Source organism: Pseudorca crassidens, chromosome 13 (assembly GCF_039906515.1).
Source record: "Pseudorca crassidens isolate mPseCra1 chromosome 13, mPseCra1.hap1, whole genome shotgun sequence".
Taxonomy (NCBI): Eukaryota; Metazoa; Chordata; class Mammalia; order Artiodactyla; family Delphinidae; genus Pseudorca; species Pseudorca crassidens.
The window spans coordinates 3,028,885-3,055,078 of NC_090308.1; the positions used below are offsets into that span (position 1 = coordinate 3,028,885).

The window sequence follows — 26,194 nt, forward strand, 5'->3', positions numbered from 1 at the left end:
CCAGTGTGAGGGGCACTCATGCCGAGGGAGCCTGACTTGCCCCCCACTGCTGGCGCCCCCCAAGCCTTGCCGTGCGCCCATCTCGCCAGAGCTCGCCCGCGGGGCAGGCGGTCGCCCTGTACTTTGCTTCAGCTGTTCTGGCCTCACCAGGAGAAGCAACGCAGAAAGAGAGGATGAAGCCCCGGGGCCTAGCCTAGGGCCACCACTGGGAGCTGTGACACTGGGCACTTGTCTCACCAGCTCTAGGGTCTGTGTCCTCACAAATCAACCGGTGACGATAACCGTTACACCGCGTTCTCTAGAGCTGCTGTGAGCACGAGGTGAGAGCGTGTGGGGCCTGCAGCTGCCACTGCGGAGGGACATGTCCTTGTCACCATCCCTGTGGGGTCCGAAACTGTGGCCCCAAGGGTAACCCTTGGGTCCTGGCCCCCTGAAGGGACTTCCCCATGAGACCGCGGCCTCCTGGCCTCTGTCCCCATCTTCCCAATCCTCCCAGGATGCAGGCAAGGGAGGGAAGGCACAGCCTGGTGACAAATATTGCATCTGTTATTAGCATTGAGAGGGAGGCGGCAGCTAGTGAGGCCGATGGTGTTACAGGCACCGGGCAAGCACCTCTTGTACGTGTGTCCCTTTGTCCCTCTCTGAGTCACTGGTGTTGCAGACCAGGAAGCAGGCTCAGGGGCTCGTGAGTGCTCTCGTGTCCACAGCAGTGAGCAGCCCACCCAGGCGGGGGGACAGGCGGGAGAACTGAATCCTCACCCCCTTCCGGGAGGCACCCCTCCAGCCATGCGCTCTCCTTCAGCCCCAGACTTCCCGGGTTTAGGCCCAGTTTGTGCCAGGCGTGATTACTGATGCTCTAGAGGAATAAAAGGAAAGCGCAGTTTCTTGGGCTATAATAATGGGTGGATTCAATATGCTTCACACAGAATCCATATAACGTCCACACGTGAATGCACACTGCATGGGGTCGGGAAATGCTTTCTTCCCCCCCCAACCCCCTCGTTTGCTGTTGCTTCTTTCAGGATGGGTATGAGCCAGCGGCTTCCAGCGAGGAAAAATATTGAGGCATCCTAATAACAGCACTGTGTGTTCAAGGCGTGCTGAGCCTGACAGCTTGCTTCTGTGTTTGCTTTTCTCTGTTTGGTGCTACCTTGAGCAGACTGCTGGAGAGGAGCGGCCAGTTTGCAGATGTGGACCCAGAGGGCAGAGCTGGCGGTGTGGTCAGTGTTGTCTTGGTCTGGAAGCTGCACAGTGAGGCTCTGTCTTAGATCTGGGGTGGGGGGCATGGGAAGGGGCGGCCACAGCACAGTACCCTCCTGGCTGCGTGTCAGCAGACTGTGTGGTGAAAGTCCTGACACATCCAGGGGGGCTGCCTGGAAGCAGTGGCCACCATTTATAACTAAGCATGAAAGCACGTCCATGTGTACTGAACTGTGTTTCCATTCTGGGTCTTGATGTGGTGACCAGAGGACAGAGACATTAGTTTTGGTCTTAGAGACATAAAAATCTAATCTTGAGTCTAATTTACAAACAAAATGAAACCAAGCAGTGCCCGCCTTTCTGTGGTCTGATTTTCCTACCACTTTTCTCCATGGACTTGTACAGCCCAGCGAAGCTGCCCCTCGGTAGGCGATCACAGACGGGACGAACCCTGACTTGAATGGTATTTCTTAGCGATAAGGTACTATCTTCTAAAATATCAGGTAGTATACGATGAAAATTTGAAATATGAATAAATACACATTTTAGTGATTGTTATTAGTCCAACTTGACCAAATTCTGTTTTAAAAATTATTTCTCACATTTTGAATGTAATGAAAACAATAACCACAGAAATCATGTTTGCTTCCGATAGCCGGGTCCCGTGTTCCCCAGGGCACACAGGCAGCGTGGGGTGCGGCCCCAGGGAGGTGGCCAGAGGGCCCCCGTCGGGCTGGTCACCAGCCCAAAGCACGGCCTCCCCTCAACTTCCTGGGCTTCCTACAGCCCAGCCAGTGGGAAAAAAGATTCCAATCAGAAAACAAGAAGACACCAGGCGGCCCTGGGTGGCATGTGAGTAGTCTAGAAAAACACCAGAAATGAGAAATATTTGAAAAATAACAAAAAAAAAGAACAAAAAAGCCCTGCTGTTTTTGAGAAGAATTTGGTAGAGAGAGGGGAAGGGAACTGAGAGGTTCTGGTTTAATGTGGCTCCTCCTTAATGTTATTTTATTTTTATTTTTAATTTTGGCTGTGCCTCACGGCCTGCAGGATCTTAGTTCCCCCACCGGGGATCAAGCCCGGGCCCACAGCAGTGAGAGCCTGGAGTCCTAAGCACTGGACGGCCGGGGACGCCCCTGTGTGGCTCCTGCTTTCGATCTCAACCCAAATATCACTTCCTCCAGGAAGCCTTCTGGGATGCCGTAGGGCAGCAGGGGACACGCACTGCCCTCCCATGGCCCTCACCCTTCCCATCTGGTGTTTTCCTCCTCTCATCACCGTGGAGTGATGGATGCTGGCTTGTCCGTCTGCTCCCCTCCTTTCTCCCTCCCCCACCCCACCCCATGTTGGCAACCCAGCGAGGCGGCAAGGGCTGTCTTGGTCCCTGCAGGGTCTCCTGCTTCTGGAATAGTAACTGGCCCACAGAGGAAATCAATTAATTTTTCCTAAATGAGTGAGTAAATGAGCTCCTTCTGGCTCAGTTTTCCATCTATAAAATCTGTGTAATGCCCACCCCCCTCCTTCTCGCCCAGAGGCAGGATGGCGCCGCAGGCCGGCAGGACACGCCTGGTTCAGCTCCTGCCTGACCCTTTCTACCCATGTGACCTTAGTGAGGCCCGGCCTTGGTGTCCTGGTTTCGTGCGGTGGGTACAAGGATACCTACTCCAGGGTTGCTGTGAGGATGAACTCAGCAAGGTAGTTAAGGTGCTTACATAACGCCCGGCTCATGGTACAAGCTCTTTGACTGTCCAGTACGTTGTACAAGATGGGTTGCATCCATTCAGGTGGTGGTGGTGGTGATGTTTCTAGTGTACGATGGTGCACGTCCTCCATGCCAGGTACAACCTTTCCCAACAACCTCGTAAATAACCGGAAGGGGAGGCTTGGGCTGCCCGCTGGGGCCCCATGGGTGAGCCGGCCTCTGACTAGAAGCCCAATTGCAGCCTGGTCGCTGATGGTGGCCGATCGCATCTGTGAGTCCAGATCGACGTTAGTCCCGTTTGACGTGGCAGGCACGGGAAAGCCTTCAAGACAAGACCCTGGGATTCAGTCTCTTACTACTTTGCTCTCTGGTCAACTCCCCTAGTCTTTTGGGGGTCCTTATCAGATGGAGTGAAATGAACAGAATTCAAGTTTTAATTAAGGGACCTTGCACTGTAAAGAGCCCCCATCAGTCAGAGGCCGAGGCCTTGCAGAGAGGTCGGGAAAGCCAGGATTCTGGGGGCTCCTGAGAAAGCCGGCCCACTGCTGGTGAGGTGTCGGAAGCTCCCCTCCAGTCCAGGCCGAGCCTGCCTCTGCCCTCCAAAAATGTCACGGATGCCTTGCTTCTGGGCACGCAGGTGCAGACCCATCACTGAAGACAGGACAGGGTCATCTGCTACCAATTGTCCTCTAGGCGCTGTCTCCTGGGGAAGCCTTCAAATTCTATCCATTTATAGGTGTTTTACAGATATTGACTTCCAGTCAGCACATAACAGCAGATTTGGATTCATCAGTCATTAGTTTGTTTGGATTTTCATGCAAGTTGCGGCAGAGATGATTTTTTTTCCTACACACACAGACACACATACACACGTACACATACACACCCTTATTAGTAACTATTTGTTTTTATTTCTCTGATAATTGATTTTGGTGAAGATTGATTAATTCGTCTTGCTAGAAACAGATGCTGTTTTATCTATTTAGCCAGTACCTGTGGTTCTCAAATCATCTTCCCAGGCAGGATTGTTGAGTATGAAATGCTAATCCAAATTTTATATGCTTTTTCCCCAAAATTTTGGAGAACGTTTCCATAATTTCCCCAGTGGTCAAAATTTCCAATTTGAGATATAAGAGCCTTGTGAAGTTACATGATAAGGATAGAAAGTAGGAATATTGGTAAGGGTGGATAGATACACAATGAGAAAATTTACAGGTAAAACAGTCTTGAGAGAACCACTGAATTGGTGAATCTATTGTCAAACTTAGAGTAGACCAGGGTGCTTAACATCAAATTCAGAAACTTTGGGGGTGTAACCCCCTTAAAATATGTTGTATATGATTATGTACATATGATTTTCTTGGAGACAGGATTCATAGTGTGTGTGTGTTTTAAATTAAGTTTTTAAGGAGGTCTGTGATCCAAAAAAAGTTAAAATCATGAAGTTTTATCCAACGAAGTGGATAAAACCTTTTATTTGCAGAAAAAATTATACATTGGTATAGTAACCATTGTTAATATTGGTACTGCCACCATTTAAAGAGTTTATGTATAGAAAAAATGATTGAAATACAATTTCTTTTCCAGTTTTGTTGAGAAATAATTGACACGCATCACTGTATAGGTTTAAGGTGCACAGAACGATGGTTTGACTTATGTATATTGTGAAATGTTTACCACAGTAGGTTTAGTTAACATTCATCATCTGATATAAATACAATAAAAAGAAAAGAAAAAATCTCTTGTTACGAGAACTCTTAAGATCTACTCTCTTAACAATTTTCCTAAGTATCACTACAACTTTCTTATATACCACACACAGCAGTGTTAGCTATAGTCATCATGTTATACATTACATTCCTAGTGATCATGTTATACATTACATTCCTAGTGCTTATTTATCTTATAACTGGGAGTTTGTCACTTTTGATCAATTTCTTCTAATTCTCCCTTTCCCGAAGTCTTGCCTCTGGTTCCACATATAAGTGAGATCACACAGTATCTGTCTCTCTGTCGGACTGACTTCACGTAGCATCATGCCTTCGAGGTGCATCCATGTTAAGATTTTTTTCTACGTTTTTTTCTAGGAGTTTCATGGTTTCAGATCTTACATGTAAGTCTTTAATCCATTTCAATTTGATATTTGTGAGTGATGTAAGAGAGATGTCAAGTTTTACTCTTTAAATGTGAATATCCAATTTTTCCCAGCACCATTTATTGAAGAGACTGTTTTTCCATTGAGTATTCTCGGCTTCATTGTCAAATATTAGTTGTCCGTATATGCTTGGGTTTATTTCTGGATTCTTGGTTCTGTTCCATTGGTCTATTTATCTGTTTTTAATGTCAGTACCATACTGTTTTCATCACTATAGCTTTACAGTATAGCTTGAAACCAGCAAGTTTTATGCCTCTTTCTTTGTTCTTCTTTGTTCTTCTTTCTCAGAATTTCTTTGGCTATTTTGGGTCTTTTGTGTTTCCGTATAAATTTTATGAGTTTTTTTCTACTTCTGCAAAAAATGCCATTGGAATTTTGATAGGGATTGTGTTGAATCTATAGATGACCTTTGGTAATATTAACATTTTAACAATATTAATTCTTTCAGTCCATGAACATGGGATACCTTTGCATTTATTTGTGCCTTCTAAGTTTTCTTTCATTAACGTCTTATAGTTTTCAGAGTAGATATCTTTCATCTTCTTGGTTAAATTTATTCCTAAGTACTTAATTGTTTTTGATGTTATTGTAAATGGGATTGATTTCTTTTCTTTTCTTTTCTTTTTCTTTTTGTGGTACACAGGCCTCTCACTGCTGTGGCCTCTCCCGTTGTGGAGCACAGGCTCCGTATGCGCAGGCTCAGCGGCCATGGCTCACGGGCCCAGCCGCTCCGTGGCATGTGGGATCCTCCCGGACCAGGGCGCGAACCCGTGTCCCCTGCATCGGCAGGCGGATTCTCAACCACTGCGCCACCAGGGAAGCCCTGATTTCTTTTTCAGAAGGTTCGTTGTTAGTAAATACAATCTTTAAGAGAAGGCTCTGTCTCTTTCCTTTAGGATTAACCTCCCGGTACACGTGAGGGTTGAGCCTACTTCTCCGGGGATGACCACAGTACCCAGGACCACAGTACCCTCGACCCTGGAACAAGCAATTCAGATACACCATGTTGTGGTTGGCTCCTGTCTTTTCTCTGCCCAGAGACTTAGAGGATGTAGTTCCCCAGGAGATCAAAGAACAAGTTAGAGAGGGATTAAAAGCAGGAGATGCCAGAGGATGAGAGACTGTGGTTGGAGCAGGACACTGAGTTTAAGATTTGAGTCCGCACAGTGCTGAACAATGCCTAAGGGCAAGAGTGTGAGCTCCTGCCCTTGGTGGAGTGGGGGTGAAGGTCACTGAGATTTCAGGGATGCTGAATTAGAAGGGTCAGCAGCCTGAAGAGATGGAAAACCCAGGATAATGGCAGGGGGAAAGTGAAGGGGCATGAATTGTTTCCCAGTTCCTTGGTGAATAAGAGCCAACAGCCAAGAACTGCAGTGGGGGGTGGCACATCTCCAAGGCACTTTGCCTTCAGAGTTCGTACATGTAGTTTTCTCCCCTTTTTGCTTCTAGGAGGCTAAGACAGCAAGTCAATACTGGATTAAGTATGCAGATTGAGAATGAGACTGTAGTATCCTACCTAGAAGAAAAGGATGAAGACATGCTGAAACTCCCAAAGAAATAATTAAATGGCAGATTTCCTTTTCTTTAATTCAAAGTTATGAAAGCAATGATGGTACCATCAAGTAAATAATAATATATTTATTATGAATGTGACATTTCCATGGAGAAACCCAGAACCATGAATAAGAACCAGTAGAAATAAGAATCAGCAGAATTAGATTCACACAAAAAAATCAAGATAATGGAAGTTATCAGATGTGGAAAGTAGAATAAGTATGACTGATGCAGTTAAATAACTTTCACAAACGAATTTTAAATTATGAGTAAAGAGCAGGAGACTATGAAAATGAACCAAATTTGTTTGAAAAAGGAAGAAATAGAATTTTTAGAGTGGAAACAACAATAAAAAAAAATATGTAACAAGTGGGTTAAAGAGTAGATTAGACATATATATGAAGATAGAATTAGTGAATTATGTAGATCAACAGAAATTACCCAAAATACAGCACAGAGAAACAAAATGGTGGTAGAACATATAACAGAGCGTTAAGGGACATACAGGCCAGAGTAAGAAAGTCCAACATACGTTTCATCACAGTTCCGGTGGAAGTAATCAAGAGGATGGGGAAGAAGCAATATCTGAAGAAAAAAGTCTAAAATTCCAGAATTGACAAAAGACACCAATCCTTAGATTTATGGATTCCAAAGAACCACAAGAGCAATAGATAAAAAAACAACAGGGCTTCCGAAGTGGTGGCCCAGTGGTTGAGGGTCCGCCTGCCGATGCAGGGGACACGGGTTCGTGCCCCAGTCCGGGAAGATCCCACATGCCGCGGAGCGGCTGGGCCCGTGAGCCATGGCCGCTGAGCCTGCACGTCCGGAGCCTGTGCTCCACAACGGGAGAGGCCACAACTGTGAGAGGCCCGCGAACCGCAAACAACAACAACAACAACAAAACACCAAATGTAAAGTGAAGTTCTTTAAAGAAGCCAGAGAGAAAGGACAGATCACTCACAAAGAAATAACAATTAGAAATACAGACGACATCTCAATAGCAACAGTGAACAAATCATTTTAGTAAGAAGAAATAGAAAAATCCAAATAGTCCTGCAATTATTAAATAAATTGAATCCATAATTTGAAAACCCTCCCACAAAGAAAATAAGAAAATTCTAGGCCCATATGGTTTCACTAGTGAATTTCATCCAAATATTTAGGGGAAAAATAATGTCATCTTTTCTAAGTAAACTCCCCAGAAAATGGAAAAAGAGGGCGCGTTGTCCATTTCTTTTTGCGATACCTGCATAGCCTAGAAGGAAAAAAACAGGCTAATCTCACTCAAGAATGTAGTTGCAAAAATTTTAAACAAAATATTAACAAATTGAGCCCAGTAATATATTGTTTATTTCAGTAATTTCTGCTCATAATGAAAGTGATAGCAAATTATAAATAAGAGGGAAATTCCTTAATCTGTTAGTATATTTTTAAAAAAATTGTAAATAAATAATGTACTTAATGGTGAAATGTTGAAACTGTTCCTTTTGAATTTGGGAACGACAGAAAGATGCCTGTTTATTCCTATTTCTCTTCAAGCTTGGACTGGAAGTTTGACCAGTATAATAAGAAAGAAAAAGAAAAGCCATAAAGTTCATAAAAGATATAAAACTGTATTTTTTAATAGAAAAACACCAACAGAGAAAAGCAAGAAAGTAATTATTATAATTTTCCGGAAAATGTTTAACTTTAAAGGGGAGGTTGGGGCCTGTGATTGGGAAGCGAACCCTCTGGGGTGCTGCGAATGGGCTCTTTCTTGATCTGGGTGGGGATTACTAAGTGTTTGTATTATAATGAGGTGTTATATGAGGTTTTGTAAAAAGATGAAAGTGTTTACATAAATATTATTTAAAATGTGTGATTTTATAAAATAATTTGTAAAATATTCCATTTACAATAGCAGTAAAAATTAATTATCTAAGATTAAATTTGGGGAAAAAATGTGTAAACCCTTTATGAAAAAATTATAAAACATTTACTGCGAGACACTGAAAAAGACCTAAGTAAAAGGAGTGTCATGCTCATGGAGAGAAATACTCTATATTCAAAGATGTCAGTTCTCCCCAATCGGATCTTTAGAGTTAATGCAATTTCAATAATTTTTCATGGAATTTGACAAGCTAATTCTTACGTTTATGTAGAAGAGCAGCCAGTTGTAACAGACAAGACACACTGGAAACAGAAAATAGTAAGGGCTGGGGCTTGTCCTACATGTCAGGCCCTAACTTAAAGCCCTAGAACAATTAAAATAGTGCTTCATTGGCACCAGCATAGATAAAACCATCCATCAATGAATTAGAATAGGGAGCCCAGAATCCGAGGGCCCAGAATCAGATGCAGAACAGAAACTATTTATGGCAGACTTATTGCCGATCTTCAGTGAAACAATGGATGATTTAATAAGCGGTGCTTAGACAATTGATTTTCCACATTGAAAGGGGATCTCTATCTCATCTTATGCACAGAAGTCAGTTCTGAGTGGTTTAAAGTCCTCAACTAAAAAGGCAGGGCTATACAGCTTTCCAAACATGAGAGACTATCTTGGGAGTTGGAATGGCTCTCTTAAACAAAGGCACAAAAACCATAGAGTGGAAAGGAAAAGTGTGACACCTTTGACCATATTAAAATTGAGAATTCCTGTTGGCAAAGGGTATCATCAAGGACATGAAAGACTAGTCATTAAGGGAGAGAATGTTTTACTATTTATAAAATAGCCAAATGATTAGTATTAGCGTTACAAAAAAACCTCCTGTAATTGAATTAAAAAAATTCAATGGACAAATTCCATACGATATCACGTATATGCTATCTAAAATATGACACAAATGAACTTATTTACAAAACGGAAACAGACTGACAAATAAAGGAAACAAACTTACGGTTACCAAAGGGGAAAGGGGGTGGGGGAGGGGTAAATTAGGAGTTTGGGATTAACAAATACAAACTACTGTATATGAAACAGATAAACAACAAGGACTTACTCTATAGCACAGGGAACTGTGTTCAATATCCTATAATAAACCACAATGGAAAAGAATATGAAAAAGTTATATATATGTATAACTGAATCGCTTTGCTGTATACCAGAAACGAACTCAACATTGTAAGTCACCTATAGTTCAATTAAAAGAAAAGAAAAAGATTCAATAAGATGCTCAAAATCCTTAGTAATCTGGGAAGTGCCTTTTGAAACCATGACATTCTTTTTTATACCCTTCAGATTGGAAAAATTGTAAAATTCGACAATATCAAGTGTTGGCCAGGATGCAAAGAAAGAGGAACCTTACTCACTGCAGGTGGCGTATAAAACCGGTGCAACATCTTTTGGAAAACAATTCAGCCAATTCTATAAATACGGAAGGTGGACCTTACCCAGAAATTCCCTTTCTAGGGTTACAGCTCATCTATGGGAACTCTTACTCACGGGCATCACAAGATGTATAAATTTATAGCTGTATGCAAACCTCAGCAGATAACACTGTACAAGTTCCCACAACGATACACGTTTTTCTTTCAGTGCCTTTATTTATTTATTTGGCTGTGCGGCATGTGGGATCTTAGTTCCCTGACCAGGGATCGAACCCCGGCCCCCTGCATTCGAGACATGAAGTCTTAACCACCGGACCGGCGGGGAAGTCCCTTTCTCAGTGCCTTTAACCTCATCAATTCCTCTAGCACCCAAAGGAAGTAGCTACAATAGTAGAATGGTCTGTTTTTAAAAGCCAGCCTCTGAGGTTAATGATGATCTTGAAAGTTATACAAGTTGACAAAAAGTGAATCAGGCAAAGTCCAAGAACACAATTTGAGTCTTCCTACTTACTTCTCTTCTGGAATTACTGTAGTCCACTAGTATAGCTTGGAGTTACAGTTCCACATGAACTCTGTGACCCTGGGGAGACTTCTTCACCTCTCTGATCTACATTTTATTTTATTATGAAAATTTTTAAAAGAAGGAGGATAATAATTCTGTCTTGCATAGGGTGCTTCGGAAGCACAATTAGGATGATGTATTCAGGCTTAAGCACTATTTAGCCTTTGCTTTTCTCTCTAATTACCAGCATCTCCTGCTGGATTGTGAGTTGTTTAAGGATGAGATGTTTTCCTCCTCCAGTTCCTATTATATTGTCATCCTTCGTATTATGAAACTGTTTTTTCAGATTTTTCAAAGTATTTAAGCCAACCAGTTCCCCTCCCCAAACCACACACACACACACACACATGCACACACACACGCACACGCACACACACGCCACATTCCATTTATAAATAGTTTTTTGAACGTGGTGGGTAGGAGAGAGATAAACACATTTGTTTCCACTTGCCATATATTTAACCTAGTTTGGTGGAAACAAGATGAGTTTAAAGTAAGACAAACCAGAAATCCAGCTGCTCTCCATTTTTCCCTCCCTCTAGAGCCTTAGTTTCCTGAATATAAAAGAGGACCTCTCACCACCTTGCAAAGCTGATGTCTGGCTGATAACATATGCGGGACTCCTCGCATATAATAGACCCGAGGTGAATGTTACTTCCTCCTGCCTGTGTTCTCGGGCTGGGACACTTGGACCCTGGAAGCTGTGTGAGTTGAGGTTGTAGAACGTGCTAATCCTAATTTCCAAATGGGTTTTCCCCCTCAGCGGCTTCTTTTCAGCTGGCAAGGTCCCCGTGGTGGGAACCATTGACTGGGGCCCTTTTCTCACCGACATGCCAAGCCCTCCCCTTTGTCCCGTTTTTTACTATCAGTCTGGTACTTGATATGGAGGGAGGATGCATCTTAGCTCCCCCTTCTTGTCGTACCAGCCCCCAGCTCTCCCTCGGGGCGCCCCCCATGGACACCCTCCGGCTCTCTGTTCTCACCCCAGCTGCGGCATTTCTGCTCAGGGCTCCGTCTGTCTTCCCGTCTTTCCCCCTCCCCCAGATAGGCCTTCCCCAAATATCCTTACAATATCTCTCCTTCTCCCTTGTTTTCGTCTTGGTCTATGGTATTTATGGGAATTTCTACAAGAAGTCTCTAAAAGTGCCCCCAGAGTTTCTAGGATACAGTGCAGACCTTTCTAGAGTTCTTCCTATCTAGTCCATGAAGATCCCAGAATCCCACCGTCTCAAAAGCCTGCCCAGTGCCCCACCCCCATACCTGCCTGCTGACCTCTGCCCTCCGGCGTCCTCTTCCCAAACCACAGGGCACCTAGCACACCGGCCTCACCTTAAGCTTTCCCGCCAGACTTGGCCCTCCTGTCTTAACGTCCCCTTTGTTCTTATTAAATAGGTGATTGGGTCTTTGGAGTCTCCACTGTCATTAAAAGTCCAGTCTCTCTTAGTTGTCCTCAGCTTTGCTCCAGAATCAAGGCACTGCATGCTGTTTTTTCCATAGAAAGAGCAGCCTCCCTCCCACTCCTGGGCCTGGGACCTTGTGCTCTCCCTGCTGCTTCCTCTAGGAAGCGTCAGGCTCCTGAACCTCTGGGCTCAGAGCCTGCTGTGCCAGCCCCTCTCACAGCAGCAATCACAGGCTGGCCTCATTTGGGACATAATGTCGGCCTTTCCTGTTGAATAGTTACACTGGGAACCTCAGAGCTGGTCCAGCACAAGTAGTGTATACCAGTCATTCCCAAATCCGTTCGTGTCCCGCATTCTTTCCTATAAGAGAATTGGTTTGGGACTTCAGATTTATTCAGTGTCAAAGGAGGATTTTCTAAAATAAGGTATAGAGAAAGGAGAAATGCCATTTTATAAGGTCACCGATTAAATGATTGGGTAGAGTTCCCGGGCATGATTTCTTGAGTAACTTTATACCCGAAATGATGTTCCTACTGCTTCACCCTCACTGCTTCCCTTGGAAGAGCTGATTTCTTTTCATTCTTGGGTCTCATTCTGTACACGACTCCGCAGGGGACCCCTGCTTTACCGTCTTCAGGACGCTGGGCGATTCAAGTCAGTGAGTAGTGACTCAAGAAAGGCCGCTCCGGATCCCGTGGCTCTTGCATTTTCGTGAATGTTAAGGGTTCATGTGTCGCCCATGTGTTGTTAAAATGCCCCCTAGCAGGTCTCCAGGGAGGCTTGAGAGCGGCTGGGCCCGTGAGCCATGGCCGCTGAGCCTGCGCGTCCGGAGCCTGTGCTCCGCAACGGGAGAGGCCACAGCAGTGAGAGGCCCGCGTACCGCAAAAAAAAAAAAAATAATAAAATAAACAACAACAAAAAGCCCATGCTGGGAGCATCCCAATTTTGCCAATCTAGGCACTCAACAGCAGGAGTTCAGTGCTGGTTCGAGTGAGTAAGACAGACCCTACCCTGCACCTCGCCTGCCCCACAGTGTGGCTGAGGGGTCCCTGGAGCAGCCGGCAGGCTGGGGACCCCCGGGCACCCCGTCCCAACGGAGGAGAAAGAAAAGAGCAGGGAGCCAAGTGTGAAGGGTGAGGGGCAGTGGGGTTATTCCTAGAACTCAGAGGAGAAGCAGCCTCTGGAAATAATAATCGGCAGGAAGCAAAAGATGAATTCAGAAAACTGGCCTTTTCAGTGAGACACAAAAGCATGGCTTCTAAGAAACAGCACCTCAAGGAGCCAGGGGATTGTGATGCAAGGCAGAGGCGAGGGACTTGGGGGATCAGGACTGTCAGAAAACCGAGGCGACAGCAGAAAAAGAAACAGTTCATTGGAGGCAGTAAAAACCAAAAGTGACGGAGAAAAGCAAACTGACAGAGTGGTGTGGGAAAAACATTTCACAAGCCACTTAATACATGCAGAAGAGGCTAAGGGATGAAACAGTGGAGAAGCTGAGAACAGGCAAGGAATCTGATTTGGAAACACAGATAAGGTGGAAACAGAAGGACTGAAATTGTTACCACAACGCAGGCCAGAGCTGAAGACGTGGCTGAAAGGGCTTTCCCGGCCTTCCTGGAAAAACGGGAGAAAGACATTCCACCCTGAAGACAAACTATGAACTACGAGGCCTGAGAAACTCAAGAACCCAGGAGAACAAGCTACCGGCCACAGAAGGGACCATAGTCCAGCCACCTACAGATTTCTCTTCTGCTGCCTGGGATTCCAGGACGGAGGCAACTGCGCTGGAGTTTTACAGAGAAAAGTCACAATCCCAGGCGTTCAGCCTCACCAGGCTTGTTTGTTTGTTTTTGGTGTGTGAACGCCCATCAGGAAACCGTACACTGTCATCTGTGACAAAGCTTTGTGGCCGAGAAAGTATAGGCAGGATGGATTTGGTCTGGAAGCACTTCCTCGGGCTAATAATCCAACTCCACACCTGCCAGGGCCACACCCTCCCGTGCACTTCCGGAGGGAGGTCTGGAAGCTCAAAATGAGAGCCCGACTGCCCTCTTCCTGGGGCTGCAGTGACGGGTCAGCCAGGTCCAGGGCTGGGACACTACTGGGAAAGGCTTTGAGAAACAAGTCTTTGCTCTCTTCCACAAACCAGAGATGCCCCAGACAACCCAGTGGCCTTTGAAAACGTTCAATGCTGTGGAGTCTGAGGAATTATACTGTGCAACTTTAAAGACCATAACAAAATTCAGCGGGTTCCTTTCAGTGGGATAGACAGAAAACCCACTAGTGACAGAAAAGATGTGCTATCAAGCGCCCTTTATATGTTGTCTTAAATTTAGGACGCAAATGCTTTTGTTAAGTCTGCTTAACCAGGATGGAAGAAGGGCTCACCAGAAGAACAGAATGAAAAAAAAAGTTGAGGAAAACACACCCACACATGCAGTGATCAGCGCTTGAGGTTTGCATTTGCATATGCGCGCGCACGCGCACACACACACACGAGCACACACGCATCATGTATCTACAGACATGTACATCCATCATGTGTCCAGTATATTCTACAGGGAGCACAAATTACCTAATCAAAAATCAATTTATTTTTTAAGGAAGAAGAAAAAATAAAAGAAGGAAACTGGAGGGCATGGCGGGGGTCCCACAACGCTGTCCCTGCCCTGACTGCCCTTGAGCCTGTTACGGCACCATTGATACCCGCTCCCACAAGACAAATGGTTTTGTTGCTTGAGAGGAGGGTGGGTCTGGGGAAAACCGCCTCTCTGGGAAATGAGGGGTGTGTGTGTGTGTGTGTATGTGCTTTTTTGTAAAATGTTTCCCAAGTTATTGGTGGAGCCTAAGGCGTTCACTTATTTTTCTGGACCGGCTGGCTAGACTTCCCAACGGGAAAAAGACCTTGGGAAAGAAACATCTGGGGAGCCCTGGCCCCTCCTCCCCCCAAGGAAGCACCTTGTTATTAACTGGGAATTCTTTATAGCTGGGCGGGAGGAAGTTTTTGGCTGTAAACTGTCATGCACGGCAGCCTTCATTGAAAGGACCCGGAGAGCGGAGACGCTTATCCTGAGAACCAAGAACAAAGATCCAGAAAATCAGGCACAGAGGAGAAAGGAAAAATACTAGGCGGTGACAGCCCGGAGACCTCCCCAGCTACGGCGCAGCCCCTAAGCCCCCGCGTCTCGCCCAGCTGCGCGCTGAGCTTCCCGCGCGCCGCTCTGGAACCCTGGACCTTCCTTCTGGAGGGAAGAAATGTCGCTGCTCACGTTTGAGAGCTAACATCCTTTTCTGCCGGGGCTTTATTCTTATTTGTCCTTCCCCCTCCCGTTTGTGGAGCCGAATTGAAATCGGAACCACAGTTACTGGAGCGACCTGGTAAACCCGCGGGTCCTCACCCGCGCTTCCAGACTTTGGGAAAATCGACCCCGAAACATCAGCGCCAGGAGAGCTCCCGCCTCAGGGGCCAAGGAGTGTCCTAAGCTTCGCTCCCGGCCGGGGGTTTTAGAGACCCTCAACTGCCTGGCACCCACGCTTCTTCCCCCTCCACCTCACACCCACCCCCCTTTATTCTAAGTGCGCAGGCTCGGGAGGTCTCAACCGCACAGATGACCTTTAGACATCTTTAATTTCTCCGGAAAGCCCCCCAAAGCCTATGGCCCGAAGAGCCTGGTGGAAGGCGACTCAGCAGGGTCCGGGTGCCGGGAGCAAATGAGGTCCTTTTGCTGCCTCTTTCCAGAAGGAAACTTTCCCCCTCGGGTCAGCTCCCTGGGCATTTCCTTGCATCCTAGACAACAACAACAAAAAAACTGAGAAATGCGACAGTGGCGGGGTGCGCCGGGCCTCGCGACTCCGCAGGCCCCATCTGGAGAGGGGCGGAAAGGTAGCCGGGGGAGCGCGCTCACCCCTCCCCAGGGGGCTGCGGGCGCGCGGTCCCCCGGCATTCTCGACCCCGGAGAGAGCCCGGCCCCGCGCGGGGCAGAGCAGGGTTAGCGCGGGGCGCAGATTCCACGACCTCCCCGCAGAGCCAGCCCCCTTGCTAAGTGCAGGGTTGTTCGGAATGGGTGCCCCGCCGATGCGTGGCTTTTCCCAGAGGGCGTGAGGTGGGGTGAGCGCCGAGCAGACGCGGGGAACCGAGGCTGGGACCACGCGCCCTCTTTACCGAGGCGCGCAGACCGCGTCCCGACGCCGAGCATCTGCTGCCGTTCCCCTTCCTGGGCTCCCGTTTTAGGAGGAATGTTATTGTCTGAAGAGACCCTATTGAACTATTTCCTGCTCTTTGTCACCTTTCCTTCGCTCTCCTCGCGGAGGTTCTCCCCGAAAGGTGATAAACCACTCGAGCCGCGCACGGCCGGGCGCTGCGGCCGGCCGGGTGGGGAGACGCCCCTGGAACCCGGCTCGCCAGGAACGCCTGGCCCGCCCCCTCCCACTCTCACCTTCCGCGAAAGCAGAGACCAGAACCCACAGAAGTGGAGCCACCTCTCGGGTTACACTCAGTGCGCGCACAGACCTCGTCCTCAAAGTCCTGCTTGGATAAGGGGGGAGCGAGGAAACATCCCCCAAGGGGTCGTTTGGTTGATTTGGGCCTATCATCTCCCTCTCGGGGCGCTGGATGGGCCCGTGGGCAGAGACTCCGAGCGTGGGCCCTCCCTTTCCAGACAGGCGAGGGCTGCGGAGAACAGGGGACGCCGGGTGGGCTGATCCATGGTCGTGGGTGTTAGCGGAGTCACCTGAAGCGCCGCGGGCCGAGGGACGTGTCGGGACGGGACCGGGCTCGGTGGCGGGCTGAGCTTTCGGAGGAGCGGAGACCAGCCCGACCCGGGCTAGGCACAGGGCTCGCCCTTAAGCGTGGCTGTGCGCGATGGTCGCTGGCGAGGGACGGACACAGGCTCGGGCGCAGGTGAGAGCCGCGGTGCGACTCCAGGCTGGCACACCTGCGGGGTCCTGGGTGCGCTTCGAGAGAGAGAGATAGATAGATAGAGAGAGAGAGAGAGAGAGAGAGAGAGAGAGAGAGAGAGAGAGAGAGAGAGAGAGAGAGAGAGAGAGGAGAGGGAGAGAGAGAGAGGAGGGCCCCGCGCGCGAGAGCTGGGGAGCTTCGCGGGCAGCCGGGCAACTCCTCGGCGAGGTGCGTGCGGGGCGAGCTCGGGAGCCCTGCCCATCCATCCCCACGCCGTCCGTCCCCCATCCCCTCCCGGCTTTCGGGGCCAGCCCGGCCGCTTTGATGGAGGTGCAAACATTTGGAGGAGGGCGGAGGTGTAGGCGCTGGGCCGGGGCTCGCGGGGCCTGGCTCCGGATTTACAGAAGGCAGGCGCGGGAGCCCATTGTTGGCCCCCCGCCTCCGCGGCGCGCCGGCTGAGTCTGATATGGCCGCTCGCGGCCAATGGGCAGCGGCCCTGGCACTTCAAAGGGCGCGCGGCCCAATCCGCCGCGCCCCCTCGGCGGCTCCCGAGGCTCTATTTATGCCGAGGGGTGATTTTCTCTCTCCAGAGACCTCCTCCAGTAGCTCCTTGCGGGAGTTCAAGTGGAATAACCTTCCCCCCCTTCCCCCGCCCCTCTCCCCCGGATCTCTATCCTCGTCCTCCTCCCAGGTCTGTGCTGGCACCCGGGCGCCTCGCAGGTCTTGGCCCAAGCGGCCCCTCTTCCTGGAAGAGCGGCCGCCTACTGGGGCGAAGGTGGCTCTCGGGTAGCAAGTCGGGGCTTCGGGGGGCGGTGGGGAGGAGCAGGCGGGAGGATGAGCTCCCCCGGCACCGACGGCGCGGGGAAGAGCCTGCAGTACCGAGTGGACCACCTGCTGAGCGCCGTGGAGAGCGAGCTGCAGGCGGGCAGCGAGAAGGGCGACCCCACGGAACGCGAGCTGCGCGTGGGCCTGGAGGAGAGCGAGCTGTGGCTGCGCTTCAAGGAGCTCACCAACGAGATGATCGTGACCAAGAACGGCAGGTAGGCGCGCAACAACCCGGCGTGTGCCACGCGCTCGGGCGGGCCGGGCAGCCGGGCTGGAAAGTTCCTTACCTTCCAACACTTTCTCCCGGTCTTTTTGCTCATTTCCGCTCAGACTGGGGAACAGACCCTTGTGGCCCCTAATTGTCCCTCTGGGACTTCTTCGCGTAATCCTCACTTCTGGGCATGAGGACTCCCGGGGGACTCCCTCGAGCCGCGCCTCGCCCACGCTTGCCCCGCGGGCTGGACCCGAGTGCTGCAACCCTCTGCCAGGTCCTCTCCCGCCCTGCCTCTGGAGGCCGGGGGTGGGTAGTGAGGAGGGCTCCTGTGGATCTAGGAGAGTCCTGGGAAGGGGGGCGCTCGGGCGTCCCCTTTGTAAGTTCCCAAGGGGGCTCCTCTTTGCTCCAAATGCAGATGCCCCTGGCTTCTTCGTTCTAACGGGTCAGATCCGGGGTCCTCCAGCTGCGCTCCTTCCTTTCCAGGAGGATGTTCCCGGTGCTGAAGGTGAACGTGTCTGGCCTGGACCCCAACGCCATGTACTCCTTCCTGCTGGACTTCGTGGCGGCCGACAACCACCGCTGGAAGTACGTGAACGGGGAGTGGGTGCCAGGGGGCAAGCCTGAGCCGCAGGCACCCAGCTGCGTCTACATCCATCCCGACTCGCCCAACTTCGGGGCGCACTGGATGAAGGCGCCGGTCTCCTTCAGCAAAGTCAAGCTCACCAACAAGCTCAATGGAGGGGGCCAGGTAGGTGTGATGGGGTGCGGACACGGGGCGGCGGACGACGCGAGGAGGGGCCCCCCGAGACTCTGCACCTTGTCCCCGGGGAGTCTTGGAAGGGCGCTGCGCTCACGGAGGTGACATCTGCCTTCCTCGGTTCAGCCTGCAGTGTTGTTTATAGTAAACTGACGACGGTAACACCAAGGCCTGGAGAGCGGGGAGAGGGCGCAAAGCCTCCCCTTTGAACACTCAGGCAGATCTCAAGTTTGGGGGAACTTTTGCGTCCTAGCCCTCAACTTTCCTAGGGGTAGAGAAAATACCAGTCTTGATAGTTAAACGGTCACTTTAGCGCTGAATACGTCCACGTATTTACTGCGTGGAGTCTGAACAAACTTGTAAATCTGTCCTTTTCTACAGAACATCTTTACTTGGGGATTGTTCCTGGGAGACCCGGTGTTCCCGTAAGCTGCGATCTCGCTCAAGCATTTAAAGCTGTCTGCAGCTGCCCTGGAAGCCTTAGAACTTTACTCTACCAGGTCAAAGCATTTCGTGATGGGCATTCATTGCCTTTAATGGTGTGCAGCATCTCACATTCCTTTTCCAAACTAGTGGTGAGAGCAGCACCTAATGGGAAACCTACCAACTTCAACAGGAAAGACGTTTTCCTGCGAGCTGCAGGGTCTTCTGCATCTTGGATGTATTTTTCTCCTCCTCAGCAGGACACGTGGATGTTTTCTTGTCTTAACGGTAGGACTTTGATGATCTCCATTCCCGTGTTTATGTCTCTCAGATCATGTTGAACTCCTTACATAAGTATGAGCCTCGAATCCACATCGTGAGAGTTGGGGGTCCGCAGCGCATGATCACCAGTCACTGCTTCCCGGAGACGCAGTTCATAGCGGTGACCGCTTATCAGAACGAAGAGGTGAGAGGGGCGCGGGCAGCCCTCGGTCTGGCGAGTGCTCTGCTGGAGGTTCCCGGGAATGCCAGGAGCCTGTGTGATGATTGTACTTTTAGACTGATAATTAGTGCCCTTTCAAGTAATTTACCGTAACTATAAAATTGGAACAGCGGGAGAAAAGTTTTAAAATAAGTACTCATTCAAGCACTTTCCCCTTTAGTTTTCCATAAAAGTGTCCACTACTAAAGGCTCAAAATGAAAAGATGAATAAAACATTTAGGTTAAAGGACTGTAAGAATTTAAGAACAGGACTTCAGAGAAAGGGGCGGGGGGCCTCTCCTTACTCTGGGAATCTTCCTAAGAGGGTTGGGGGCATCCCTCCAAATCTGTGGTGTGAGGAGTCACCTAGATACAGAATCCAGTCTAGTGCCTGTAAATTCATATCTAAGTCTGACCCCAAAGGGCAGGCGGTTTGTGATTAGCGGGTCAAGGTGTCGGTGGGTGTTGACTGCCAGCTAGAACCAGTCACTGTTCCCAAGCAGACCCGGGTTATGTTCTGAGCCCTGTTTGTCTGGTTGATACACACAGCATACTGTCAGCAGGAGGTTAAACGTATTGTGAATGCCACTCGGAAAGTCAGCCTCTAAAAGCTTTCCATGACTGTGCTCTTCTTTATAAAATATGCTGATTCCTCGGCTACTTCAGATCCAAATAGAAAGCTATACCAGGAAATAATCTGATTGCATTTGAATACTTAGAGGGGGCGCTGGGGGTCCCTGATTTCTTGGGGCCCGATTGAATCCTCTGGCGAATGAGCAACCTACTAGTAAACGCAACTTCTTGTTTTTCAGATCACAGCTCTTAAAATTAAATACAATCCATTTGCAAAAGCTTTCCTTGATGCAAAGGAAAGGTGAGAGAATTCTAACTATACCCTTTGAGCAAAGAAGTGTGCAGAAAGCTGAACTATTGCTGCAAATACTGTGTCTGAATGTCCTCCTTGACAATTCGCTGCACTTCTTTGGCAGAAGCCATCACAAGGACGTGATGGAAGACCCCGGAGACAGCCAGCAGTCTGGGCACTCCCCATGTACGGTTTGTTGCGCTCTGGCCAGATGTATCTTGTTTCAGGGGCTAGCCTGCTGGGAGCTGGAAGCTGGGGATGGAGCAGACAGGGCTTCTGTGTGCCCTTGGGGAGCACATTGCCCTTTGCTGTGCGAGGCACCGGGCCCTGTGTGTTGATGCTGTTATGACTGGTCCTCAACCTACTGGCCCTCAGCCTCTGCTCCATCTGGGCTTGCAGATGCTCCCCCAGCCCACAGGACTCCCGACAGAGAAGCTGGGGAGAAGTTACGGGGGTTCTTTTGCTGTGCTTCAAGGCAGCTCCAACCATGGCCTGGATGGGTGTTTACACCCTGCTGTGTTGGACAAGAGGAGAGCCCGGCTCGTATCCACTTTGAGATGGTTTCTCTTTTTGTTAATGACTGAAAACTGGAGGACCGTGTTTGGGACGATGCTTGTGATCACGTGTGGTTTTCCCCTTAGCCTGCTTCGGTTCTGGGAATGGCCCATCAGCTCATGCTGGAAGCAGTGGAGCATAGGATGGGAAAGTCTGCTTTAAGTCTAGCTTCCTTTAGGAGTTCCATGAGCCAGCGAAGTGATGCAGGTCTGCAGCAGAGTCCGTTAGGAGGAAGGGCTGTGTCTAGCCCTCCTCTCCACGCAGGGAGGGGACCCTGAGAGAGGAAAGTTAGTGTTTGCTGCCCACTTCAGGAGTCTGGACGAACCAGCGTGGCACCCTCCTCAAACTGTGTGTGTTTCTTTCTTTTTCTATTTCTTTTTCTTTCTTCCTCCCTCCCTCCCTGTCTCCCTCCCTCCCTCCCTCCCTCCCTCCCTTCCTCCCTCCCTCCCTCCCTCCTCCCTCCCTCCCCCCTCCTTCCCTCCCTCCCTCCCCCCTCCCTCCCTCCCTCCCTCCCTCCCTCCCTCCCTGTCTCCCTGTCTCCCTCCCTCCCTCCCTCCCTTCCTCCCTCCCCCCTCCCTCCCTCCCTCTCTGTCTCCCTCCCTCCCTCCCTCCCTCCCTCCTTGTCATCTTCTGGACTAATTTAGCAAACAGCTCTCCTAAGTGGCTCATGGGCTGCCGCGTCATAGAGCAGAATATGAACAACGGCTTTGGCAAGTGATGGAGCCCAAACTTTGTGGCCACATCTGGACCTTCCCCTCATTTGAATGTTGTCTGAAGAATTGTTTGTAGTTTGGGAATTGGAGCCAGAGTTGTCGTCCTCCTAGTGGTTGTTTTTCTGATTTCTTTTTTAAAGTTAAAAAGGAAATGGAGAAGAAATTGGCGTTTTAAAGGAGGGCAGGGCAATGTTGGAACAATGTTCTGATTGATGTGTAAGGCGGGGAGAGTGTGGGCCTAAAGCAGAAGAAAGGTGAGCGGAACACGGGTGCCCCTCCAGCCAGGACAGCAGCCCCTCCGTGCTACGGTGTGGGGTGGGACGAGGGGGACGAGGGCCTCCGCTGCACGGCTCGCCCTGTGTGTCCTGAACGCGCCTGGCTCTGAGTCTGAATTCTGTCTTTTTTTACATTATATTCAAGCTCAGGAGGTAGGCCCTGAAAGCTAACCTGCCTGGGCGAACGGAACATCCCGTAAGAGGCCGGGAGGATTCTGGGTGTTTAGGAGGCTTCAGGCTTGGCTGAGGTCGGGGTCAGTCTCCCAGGGTTTCGGCTGTCCTGTGGGTTTAGAAACCTTGGCCAGCCTGAGGCACCTGAAGACTCCGCTGGGTCCTCGGTGTTCCCGAATCCTGAGCAAAAGATCTGCCACTTCCTGGCCTCTGCCCTCCCGTCTTTTGGTAGTTTTTGTTTGTTTGTGTGTTTTGGGGTTTTGGGGGGCCATGTCGCTCAGCCTGTGGGATCTTAGTTCCCTGACCAGGGTGAACCTGGTCCTGGGCAGTGAGCTCGGAGCCCTCACCGCTGCACCTCTGGGGGCTTCCCCTCCTGTCCTTTAAATAATGGAAGTGGTGAAAAGTCAGGCACTCAGCATTCTTCTCTCACAGCAGGGGGGTGGTTGATTCCTGGAACCAGCACCCTGTGTCCACCTGCCACCCCTCACCCTCAGTTTGGAGGCCCCCTCTCTCTTCCCTCCACGCACGGCTGTGAAAGGTACCCGGCCCTGAGGAACCACCGCCCAGCCCCCTACCCCAGCCCTTACGCGCATCGGAACAATTCTCCAAGTAAGTCCTGAGCGGAAGCAGGCCCGGGCTTTGGGGGTGGCCAGAAGACCTCTGGAAAGGGAAAGGCAGTCTGCAGGGCTCCAGAGGGACCTTCTTTTCATGTCCGTGTTACTGCTGGCTCGACCACAGAGACGTCCAGTCCAGGGGGCCTTTGGGGCTGGAAGTGGCCGTTGTTGCTCCAGCGTTCTTACTCCAGGACTGTGGGCCCATGTCTAAGCGCCCAGGTTTGGATATTTCATGAACCCTTCGAAAGTGATGATGTCGGGCCAGCCAGGCACTCGAGTTCCTAGCTTGACTGACACACGGGTGTTTCTCCACGTATGGTACCCGGGTCAGCAGCCCCAGTATCATCTGAAGAGCCCCCAGATTCACGGAATCAGAAGCTCTAGGGGTGGGCCCAGCACTTGGTGGTTTAACAAGCCCCTAGGCGACCCTGGTGCAGGCTCGAGTCCTGTGATCAGCGGGCCAGACCGTGAAGACCCCTGGACCTAATTCTCTCTGACACCGTGGATGCCCAGACTTCATGTTGTCTGGCTCCAAAAGGAGGGAAGAAGTGAATGAACACCATAAAACAATGAAGCAATTAAAGCTGATTGGAAATGAAAGGAGCTTATTTGGGAAGGAAATAGTTGTCCAACCAGAGGCTAGAAGATCATATTTTAAATTTTGCCTGGTTTCTAAAGCCCTTTTAATTCTTAAGAAATAATCCTTTGGGGAAAAGGCAGGTTAAAATTGCATTGATTTTATTTTTAAAGGTAATTAATCCTCAATCCTGTGATTGTAGGATTCCATTTCTACAGGGCAGCTGTTGATCTAATGATAAAGAAAAAGCCTGGGGACTGGAATATATTCAAATATATACATTGGACAATAAGTATTAGCCTCTGATGACCAATTTAGCAGGCTAGTGGACTGTTTTCTCTACCTGATATCGCACACATTTTGTTTTCAACGTTGGGTAGCTCCAGCTATTGGTAGTATTTCAATGCACTTTGTCACTCTTGGAAGATCCCATCGGTAATGACAGTTTCTTACATCCCGTAGCGTATTCTGACAGCTCATCTGCGTGTTTGTCCATGCTCCCATCCCACGACAATTGGTCCAGCCTTGGAATGCCTGCCCACACCAGCATGCTCCCCATGAGTCCGAATGCTGGTTCTCCTACGGGCTCTAGGTAACGTATGTCTGGGGAATGATGCAAACTGTCCCGGGAGTGCCTATGACTTCATGCCGTCTCATTCACTGGCCTCTATTCTGCCCTTCACTTATGGGTGTTGAGTTTTTGCTTATAACTTGACCGTTTAGCCAGGTGTGTCCGGGGACCCCAGGTTACATGAATGCTGTGAGTTCCTGCTTCAGCCTGTCCTCTGGAAAGACCAGTTGCTCCCTCAGGCTGGATGGGAGCTGGGCTGTGACGCAAGGGAACCAGGAACCCTATCCTGGCTTTGCTGTTTACTAGTTCTTGTGATGGACAAGTCTCTTGAGCCTTGTTTCTTCAAGAAAAGGGCACTAGATAACCCCAACCTCAGCCTGTCTTTACAGGGTTATTGGGGTCAGTAGGTGAATTTTGCAGAAATGTTTCCAGAACCTTTTTTGACAGGCGGATTTAAATTAAGGAAATAACTTTGTTGGATTTCTGTGGATATAGAATCAATGTTCTTAACGTATATGCTGGGTAACTTGTAAAGAATGATGACTATTTTCTTAACTCGAAAATTATATAGAGAGAGACTGGCTTAAAGAAATCAAGCCGGTCGGTAAATGTACTGCATTTCTCCATAGGATTATTACAGTAGAGAACTAAAATAACAAACTAGAGGTCAGTGCACATTTTCTAATGAGGAAATGGACTCAAAGATATTAAATGATTGGACAAGTTGGCTTACAGCAGACTGAGTCTGTAGACAAGGCATCTTGACCTCAAAAGCAGAACAGTTTCTGTGTATAGAATATCGCTATTTGCCTAAGATCTTAATTCTTTACTTTTAGGAAACAATTCCTTTAAAATAAGAATCTAATTGTCTACTGTTAAAAGTAAAGCAAGCAATACATAATCCGGGGCTCTTCCAAGGCTCTGAAGGCATCTAGAAAACTGCTGTAAATTGGATGATCTGTGGGTTACAAAGGCCCCCCCCCCGCCCCGCCCCGAGGATGTTAGAGGTTGTCAGTGTATCTCGGAGCCTTGTTTCTCTGCATCTGTAAAATGGGGATGGTAACCTACCTCACTTAACTCGGGCCTGTTTGCACGTTCAAATGCATCTGAAGTGCAGGACATGGCTTGGTGAACTGTATAGCCCACGACAGCGTATAGTCTCATTATTCATTTATAAAAGGATTCTACTATAAGAGAGAGACATTTTCCTGAAACAAAATTGTAGCCTAGTGTCATGCTACTCAAGCCTGTGTTCCCAGACCGGGGGGTTTAATACCCATTTCCAATTCCTTCTTTCAGAGATGGGGAAACAGAGCCTCAGAGGTGGTCGCAGAACAAGGCTAACGTGATAAAGCTATTTAATTGGGGTTTGCTTCCGGGTCTCACTGCTGGTGCACTTCTTCCTGCCGTGGGTCAGGCTAACTAACGTGTGCTGAGATGTGCTGCCCATACAGCAGCCACTGGACGCTCACCCTCCACCACTCGGTGTTTGAGAAGCCTTTCGTCCCCCTCGAAGGAATCACTGCAGGGTGGGGGGCGTGCTAGTTAACGGATACTTAAACACATCCTCTGAAACATCTGATTCAGTATATCTGAGAATTTTGGATTCTGAACATGAGCAAAGCTGGAGTGTTTTGCTCTGCCAGGAGTTATGTCTACGTCAGCAGCCTTTTTAACTATTGATTGATTTTGTTCATTGTTAATACATGAGACAATAACTTCTGTGCACATCAGAGTGTGGTTTAGTGACACAGAGGAAGGGGCCCATTTGAAAGAAAGCTGCCATGTAACCCACTTATCAGGAGTGGGATTTGGGGGGCTTGTTTTCCCCTCCTGCAGCTGACCTGGAGCCCCTTCCCAGGTCTCTGACTTGTCTGTTTTTCCATTTTTCCATTTCAGTCAGTACCCCAGCCTGTGGTCCGTGAGCGGCGGCACTATCACCCCCGGTGCCCAGGCCGCAGGGATATCCAACGGGCTGGGAGCCCAGTTCTTTCGAGGTTCTTCTGCTCACTCTGCCTCTCTCGCCCATCCAGTCTCCGCTCCCTCCTCCTCGGGATCCCCACTGTACGAAGGGGCCTCCTCGGCCACAGATATTGCCGACAGCCAGTACGATGCCTCCGCCCAGGCCCGCCTCCTAGCCTCATGGACGCCGGTGTCGCCTCCGTCCATGTGAGCCGGAGCCTGTGTCTTAAAGATGCAATGACTTTCTCGTGGCAGCAAGTCTTGGTTTGATTGGTAGGCTCATGGGGAGGGGGAAGGGAATAAGGCCTTAAAATAAAGAAGAAGAGAATACACGTTCGTTCGAGAGCCGCACTGACACCACCTTTGTTCATCCTCGGTGGTGGCAGTGCCGTCCTGGGTCCTTGTGTGCTGC

General features: G+C 49.3%; 1 protein-coding gene across 3 annotated transcripts; it reads left to right on the plus strand.

Moving 5' to 3' along the window:
- Nucleotides 1-17,613: 17,613 nt before the first annotated feature.
- On the plus strand, nt 17,614-25,993 carry TBXT (T-box transcription factor T). 3 transcript variants are annotated; one of them, XM_067702912.1, is made up of 8 exons: nt 17,614-17,819; nt 18,302-18,566; nt 19,330-19,464; nt 20,292-20,353; nt 20,469-20,530; nt 22,491-22,667; nt 23,712-23,841; nt 25,720-25,993. In XM_067702912.1, exons 1-8 carry the CDS (start codon nt 17,614-17,616, stop codon nt 25,991-25,993), a joined length of 1,311 nt encoding a protein of 436 aa, XP_067559013.1. The 3 variants fall into 3 exon arrangements, with proteins under 3 accessions (XP_067559013.1, XP_067559014.1, XP_067559015.1); XM_067702913.1 differs by having other exon boundaries at nt 22,494-22,667; XM_067702914.1 differs by lacking the exon at nt 22,491-22,667.
- Nucleotides 25,994-26,194: the final 201 nt, after the last annotated feature.

Excerpts from the sequence above, each read along its gene's own strand:
- TBXT (XM_067702912.1), top strand. The coding sequence starts at position 17,614 with ATGAGCTCCCCCGGCACCGACGGCGCGGGGAAGAGCCTGCAGTACCGA. Across the intron at positions 17,820-18,301 it reads ATCGTGACCAAGAACGGCAG|GAGGATGTTCCCGGTGCTGA; the intron begins GTAGGCGCGCAA and ends CTTCCTTTCCAG. Across the intron at positions 22,668-23,711 it reads GCATCGGAACAATTCTCCAA|CGTATTCTGACAGCTCATCT; the intron begins GTAAGTCCTGAG and ends TACATCCCGTAG.